Genomic DNA, 7,084 nt, shown 5'->3' with positions numbered 1-7,084 from the left:
AGATATCCAGTACCACCCCCGGGAAGGCCAACGTAGTCGCAGATGCCCTAAGTAGGAAGACAGCGCATTCATCGGCACTAATCACGAAGGAACCCTGAGTGCAGGTAGACTTCGAGCGAGCGGAAATAGCGGTAGCCCTAGAGGGTATTAAGGCGCAACTAGCTTGGCTAACTGTGCAACCCACCCATTCGGCTGAGGATCATTGAGGCGCAGGCAAGGGACTCCGGTTTAGCGAGGGCACTTAACGAAATGGAACAGAACCAGCTGGAGGGTACTCCAAGTTAGTGGATGGTGGGTTACTGTACCAAGGTCGCTTGTGTGTACCGGCGATAGGTGAATTGAGGGGTGAAATCCTGAGAGAAGCGCATGACTCCCCGTTCGTCATGAACCCTGGCATTACGAAGATGTATCAGGACCTCAGACCCCACTTCTGGTGGTGTGGTATGAAGAAGGATATCGCAGAGTTCGTCAGCAGATGCTTGGTTTGCCAACAGGTTAAAGCACCTAGACAGAGACCCGCAGGATTACTACAGCCCCTTAACATACCAGAATGAAAGTGGAAGAACATCGCCATGGATTTTATAGTGGGCCTGCCTAAGACGCTCAAGGGGTACACGGTCATATGGGTGGTCGTGGACAGATTGACGAAGTCAGCACATTTCCTCCCCGGCAAGGCCACCTATATAGTGGACATGTGGGCACAACTGTACATGAAGGAAATCGTCAGATTGCATGGGGTCCCCGTGTCGATTGTATTAGACAGAGATCCACGGTTTACTTCGACATTTTGGCGTGGACTCTAGAAGGCGTTGGGCACTCGACTGGACTTCAGCACAGTGTATCACCCACAGACCGATGGACAAATAGAACGTGTGAACCAAGTTCTAGAGGACATGTTGCGGGCCTGTCTACTGGATTTCTCTGGAAGTTGGGACTCGAAATTGCACCTTATGGAATTCGCGTATAATAACAGCTACCAAGCGACAATCGATATGGCACCGTATGAGGCATTGTATGGAAGGCGGTGTAAGACACCATTATGCTGGGGCGAGGTAGGAGAACCGAAACTGGTGGGTCCGAAGCTGGTCAGAGTCAGGAACGAGGCGATGCAGCAGATTAGGGGGAGGATGCGCACTGCTCAGAGTAGACAAAAGAGTTACGCGGACTCGAGACGAAGAAACCTGGAGTTCCAAGTGGTCGACATGGTATTCTTGAAGGTGGCCCCCATGAAGAGCGTTCTAAGGTTCAAACGCAAGGGCAAATTGAGTTCGCGCTTCATAGGACCCTTCGAGATTTTGGAGCGAATAGGACCAGTTGCATATAGGTTAGCCCTACCCCCGTCTCTCTCATCCATACACAACGTGTTCCATGTATCGACACTTCGCAAGTACTTAGCGAACCCCACGCACGTGATAGATTATTCGACTCTGGACGTGACCGAAGACTTAAGCTACGAGGAGAAACCAGTGGAGGTCCTAGCTCGCAAGGTAAAGACCTTGCACACTAGGGAAATTGCATTTGTCAAGATGTGGTGGGGAAACCAGTCAATAGAGGAGGCCACCTGGGAACGAGAGGATGAGATGAGGGAGAAGTACCCAGAGTGGTTTGTACATGCAAATCCTTTCGAGGACAAAAGTCCTTCGCAGGGGGGAGTGATGTAACGATACACCTTTCCAAAAAAAAAAAAACGCCGAAAATCTCGCGATTTTCAGCGGGACCCACGCAGGCCCTCTTAAACCCTAAGAGCGGTCACCTCCTTTAGGTAGGAGCGGACGCCATGGGACTTTGGAGCAAGGAGAGGCAGATGCACCACCGGAGACGAACGAACGACGACGCTTCCACCGGCGACGGTAGCCAAGCTCTACATTAGGGTTTTCAGACGAGGAAGACGAAGTGGCAGGAGTGGGTCGACCCTCGGCATTCTGCGAGTCGTCTCGGCCAGCGTGCAGCCCGCACCTCGCAGGCCACACTTGGACACCACCTCTGGGCCTCATTCCCTTTCGGCCCAAACCGGAGGCACCCATATTTTCAGGTAAGGGCAAGGCTCCCATATACGGCTGACGGTGGATGCTGCGAAGGCCATGGAAATCTTGAGGAGAGTTTGTAGTGTCGTAGGCGCCTTGTTGGATTCTTTTGGGTTCATAGTTATTGCATCTGTTTCCTCTTGTTCTCTGTTGATTATTTCTAGGTTAGGTTGTCGTTATTGTTTTTCCCAGGTATGAATTGTTTATAATAATGAATGCAACGTATTTTAGACTGTCTTACGTGAATTCATGTCCTGTTGATTATGCAAGTATGAAGTAACGTCGCTAATTAGGTTAGAGAAAATTATGGGCATTACATGTACACCCTGTTAAGGATAGTTGACGGTTTATTATAAACCAAATATCTTATTAAAGGAAAATATATTGTATTCATTTATTATTTTCCTTTTTATTGTTCTTTCCATATTATTTGTAATTTACCATATTTATCTATTCTGTAAATGATTATAAATAAGAGAACTCTAACCACTGTTTACGTGTGGTAGTTTCAGCAAACATTTTCATGATATCAGAGCCCTTTCGGTTTAACAACCCTGATCTCCTTTCTTCTCTATGACTTTCGAATCCTCTTATCATCTTCTTCCTTTCAACACCTATATGATCACAATCAAACTTTCTTCCTCCAATTATCTTATTTGGAGAAGCCAATTTCTCCCTTTTCTTGAGAGTCAAGACATGCTGGCCTATGTTGATGGAACTATGGTTCCACCACCTCGCTTTGAACCAGAAACCTCCTCAACACTCAACCCCAAATATTTGGCGTGGAGAGCAGCTGATCAATGACTTCTCTTTCTCCTGCTCTCCTCTCTCACTGAGGAAGCCATTGCTCTTGTCGTTGGTCTCTCCACTGTACGTGATGTTTAGCTTGCGTTGGAAACTGCGTTCAATCATCATTCGAAAGCTCATGAACTGGGACTTAAGGATGACTTGCAGCTGATGAAACGTGGCACCAAACTTGTTGCTGAGTATGCTCATGCCTTCAAAACAATTTGTGACCAACTTCATGCCATTGGTAGACCCATCGAGGACATCGATAAAGTGCACTAGTTCCTTCGAGGACTCTACACTGATTTTTCAGCTTTTTCTACTGCTCAGATGACTCTCACCCCTATCCTCTATTTTGCAGGTTTAGTCTCTAAAGCTAAAAGTTTTGAGTTGTTCCAGCGCTCCCTTTAGTTCTCTGACTCCACTCCTATAGTATTCACAGCCACTAATCGTGGTTGCACCCATGGAAGCCACCCTACTTCCTCTAGCAACCAGCGAGGTCGTTCTTATTCCCACAAAAATAACTCTTCCAATCGATGACGAACCCACTCAGGTCAGGGTCGTCGACCACCTCACTGCCAAATATACCGCACAGAGGGCCATTATGCTGACCGCTACAACCAACAGTATCATTACTTGATTCTTCTCATGCTCACCTTGCTGAAGCCTTCAACACATCATGTTCTATTGCTAGACCCGATGCTACTAATTTGTTTCTAGACACTAGGGCTTCGACCCATATGACCGCCGACCCATCTTGTAATAGCCCAAAAATAAATAAAGAAATAAACAAATAAAAATAATTATAAAAAAAAGTAGTTAAAATAATAAAATAATAAATAAATAAATAAAAATTAAAAGAAGAAAAACATTTGGTAACCGATCCCTCCTCCTCCCTTCAATCTCTCACCACTCCTTCCCTAAAAATAAATCTGCCAACAAATAAGGAATTTCTTTTCTGTAAAAACAACGCGCAGATTTACCCAGAATTCTTCTTTCCAACAAAAACAAATAGAAAAAAACAAAAGGTTTAACCAGACTTAGTTCTGGAGGAGATATGTCATTTGAAGAGGTCAGTATGTTAAATCTTCCTTTTATTTTATTAAATAATATTAATTTGGTTACAATTATTTAGTTTTGAATTAGAGATTGAATGAAAAGAATTTGGTATGAGTTTAGGAAATCAAAACCAATTATATTTTAGATCTACTAAATTGTTGCAATGATTTAGATCTACTGAATTGTTGCAATGATTTAGGTTGTAATTTTATATGAATTATAGGAAAAGAATATAACCAAAGGAATCGATTAAATTAAAAGCTAAGAATATAATTGTTAACTAAATTAGAAGAAAGACAAAGGAAATAAGAAAAAATGAAATAGAGATAGAAATTCAGAACACTGTTAACTGACAAGAGGAGTAGGAATAGATTAACAAAATTGAATAATACCTTCTTCAAAAGAATTACAGAAGAAGAGGGAAGATTGAGGAAAGATATGTTGATCACAATTCAAAAATAAAATAGGAAATATTAGAGGACATGGAACTTCGTTAAATTTTGTCTAACAGTAAATATCAGAATTTTAATAATGTAAATGAGAGAAATAATTTTATAGAGTTCAAACTTGAAACTGATGTCATGGGCTCACATAGGTTGACTTGGATTTCAATGGACTTTCATTATGGATAACGACGGAACATCAGCCTAAGCTAACCAGGTAAGTGACCTTATTATCGGCATGGTTATATTTGATGTTCACACGTGCCCTGTGGTTCTGCACATGTCATATATATTGATATGTGTGAATTGTTTGTGGATCGAAATGCTTCCTATATGTTATGTTATGTTATAATATGTGGATTGTATGATAATAATTATGGTACGATGTGCTCTAGGAGATGTTTGAGATGGATGTGGTAGCCGTTTCTCAGGCTCCCTCTCCGGAATCGAACCCTAATTCTCCGTCACCCGTCACCACCATACTTACTCTTCCGTATACATTGGTACAGTCCTCCCCATCTCTATGGTCTTAAGACTGTATAGTTTATCTATGTTCAAGACGTCTAACTAAAACATGTGATCTTACTTAGCAAAATCATTTTCACGCATACACTAACATTTAGTAGCTTACTAAAATTAAAGCTAGCAACAATCTCAGTAAATCTAAACATCATCAATACAACAATTTACATTCACATTCCAGGCAAAATTAAAATAAATATAGAATTAAGCTAACATGAATGCAGTAAATTATAATACAATCAATAGAGTAAAATTGTAACGACCCAAAATTTTCTACTTAATTTAAGGTCACTACTATATACGTACCATAAACATTAAATGCGGAAGACTTCATTTAAATTCCATAAAACATAACCTTTATCTTAAAACACAGCCATGAACTTACGTGTTTCGAAAACATCTTTAAAACGACACAACAAAAGACTAAATAAAATGAATAAGAGTTTAAGTTTAAAAAACGTTCTATTCTAGCCTAAGACTAAGAAAATAAATACCACTACCCTATGCATGCGTCATAGTCTCGAGTTGCGATGCCGTCATCAACCGTATAGGAGTGCCTTGCCTTAACCTGAAAAAGTAAAGTAGCACGAGGCTTGAGTATTTCTAGAATACTCAGTAAGTGAACCCCTATCGGGGTTATGCAACAATCACATGCAATGAAATGATGGGACCTATCTTTTGTTTCGTTTCGTTTCGTTTTCCCTACGGTGTAATCCTAACAGGTAATCGTGGACGTGTACCATATACTCTACACGCAGCCCATACGTGCGAGTATGGACTCACCAGCTAGTTCGCACACCGCTGGGCCACTGTCCCTAGCCGGTGGGCACGCTTTGGGAGCCCTTATACCGGGACCCGTTAAAACTAGAACCGTCACGGTAGCGCTATGCAAAGCATAACGATCGTTGTCCTGCCATTGGATGTACGCGTCCGTACCCTCGTGATGGGATAGGGGTATCCCCCCAAATGCATGAGCACACAATATGCATGAGGTCCCACTAGTCCTACAGTTATCATTAATGAACATAACCCCTTGTCATGTTTTCATGCTTACATGTCATTCTCATTCTCATTTCTTTACATATCATTCATATTCCCAACGGGTTTATGTTTCATGCAATTTACCGTATTTCATGTCATACAATTCATGCAGTTACATTCAAATATTCATACAAACAAGCCATAATCGTTCAAGGACCACACATCGTTACATGCATTACACATCACATCAGACTAAAAGCATACATTCACGTTCACATAACTACGTACTTAAGCACAATAATCTAGCATACAATGCATCATATCATAAACAAGTCATAACGTAAACACTTCATAGTCATATCGTTCTCTAACTTACCATAGCCTTAACGTTCTTATACCTATCACAGACATATCATTACGTAACGTACTTTAGTCATATCATCACCAGAACGTATCCTAACGCCATCGTTCTATCAATCTATCACAAACCTATCCCTTTCTACCCATAACCTAACCGTATTCTTTCATCAATCTCTCCTATCCATAGCACTCCGGTATGTAACCTAACCTTAACGTTTCATGAACGTATCTTACTCCTATCGTTACATTTCGTTTTGTGCATCCTTCTCATTCTATTTGCATTGGGATAGGGTAGAGTTCTTAACGAGTTTCATGTCATGATTTTGACTCCAAAAATTTACTAGAATTGGGGTAGGTAGCCAAAAGAGAAGAAGTATTACAAATTTCTTGATTTTGTATGGGAAAATAGACAAATGTGTATATGGAATTCATCTACAAAGATGAGACATTAATGATAGCAAACCAGTCCACACTCCCATGGTTGTTTCTCAGCACCTGACTGCTGATGGTTCTCCTTTCTCTGATCCTACTCTCTATAGATCTTTTGTTGATGCCCTTCAGTACTTGACTATTACAGATATTGTCTATGCTGTCAATTCTGTTAGTCAATTCTTGCATGTCCCTACTGCAGATCACTTTCTTGCTGTCAAACATATTCTTCGCTATGTCAAAGGAACACTCCACTTTGGTCTTACCTTTTGTCCATCCACTATTCCTAGTAAGCTAATCGCTTATTCGGATGTTGGCTGGGCTGGTTGTCCCGAAACTCGTCGTTCTACATCCGACTATTCTATTTATCTTGGTAACAATCTTATTTCTTAGAGTGCCAAAAAGCAACTTACTGTCTCACGCTCCAGCTGTGAATCTGAGTATCGTGCTCTTGCCACGACTGCTGCTGAACTTCTTTGG

At 41.5% G+C, this 7,084-nt stretch overlaps 1 protein-coding gene across 1 annotated transcript; it reads left to right on the top strand.

The window, feature by feature from the left end:
* The first annotated feature begins 622 nt into the window (after nt 1–622).
* On the top strand, nt 623–3,092 carry LOC147793437 (uncharacterized). The gene is made up of 4 exons (XM_087121094.1): nt 623–870; nt 974–1,603; nt 2,189–2,216; nt 2,910–3,092. The coding sequence occupies exons 1-4, from the start codon at nt 623–625 to the stop codon at nt 3,090–3,092; spliced, it is 1,089 nt and encodes a 362-aa protein (XP_086977220.1).
* The last annotated feature ends 3,992 nt before the right edge of the window (nt 3,093–7,084 follow it).

Source organism: Cucurbita pepo, chromosome 2 (genome assembly GCF_057944985.1).
Source record: "Cucurbita pepo subsp. pepo isolate OVF chromosome 2, ASM5794498v1, whole genome shotgun sequence".
Classification (NCBI taxonomy): domain Eukaryota; kingdom Viridiplantae; phylum Streptophyta; class Magnoliopsida; order Cucurbitales; family Cucurbitaceae; genus Cucurbita; species Cucurbita pepo.
The sequence above is the reverse complement of the archived record's forward strand: the minus strand, read 5'-3'. Positions and strand labels throughout refer to the sequence as shown.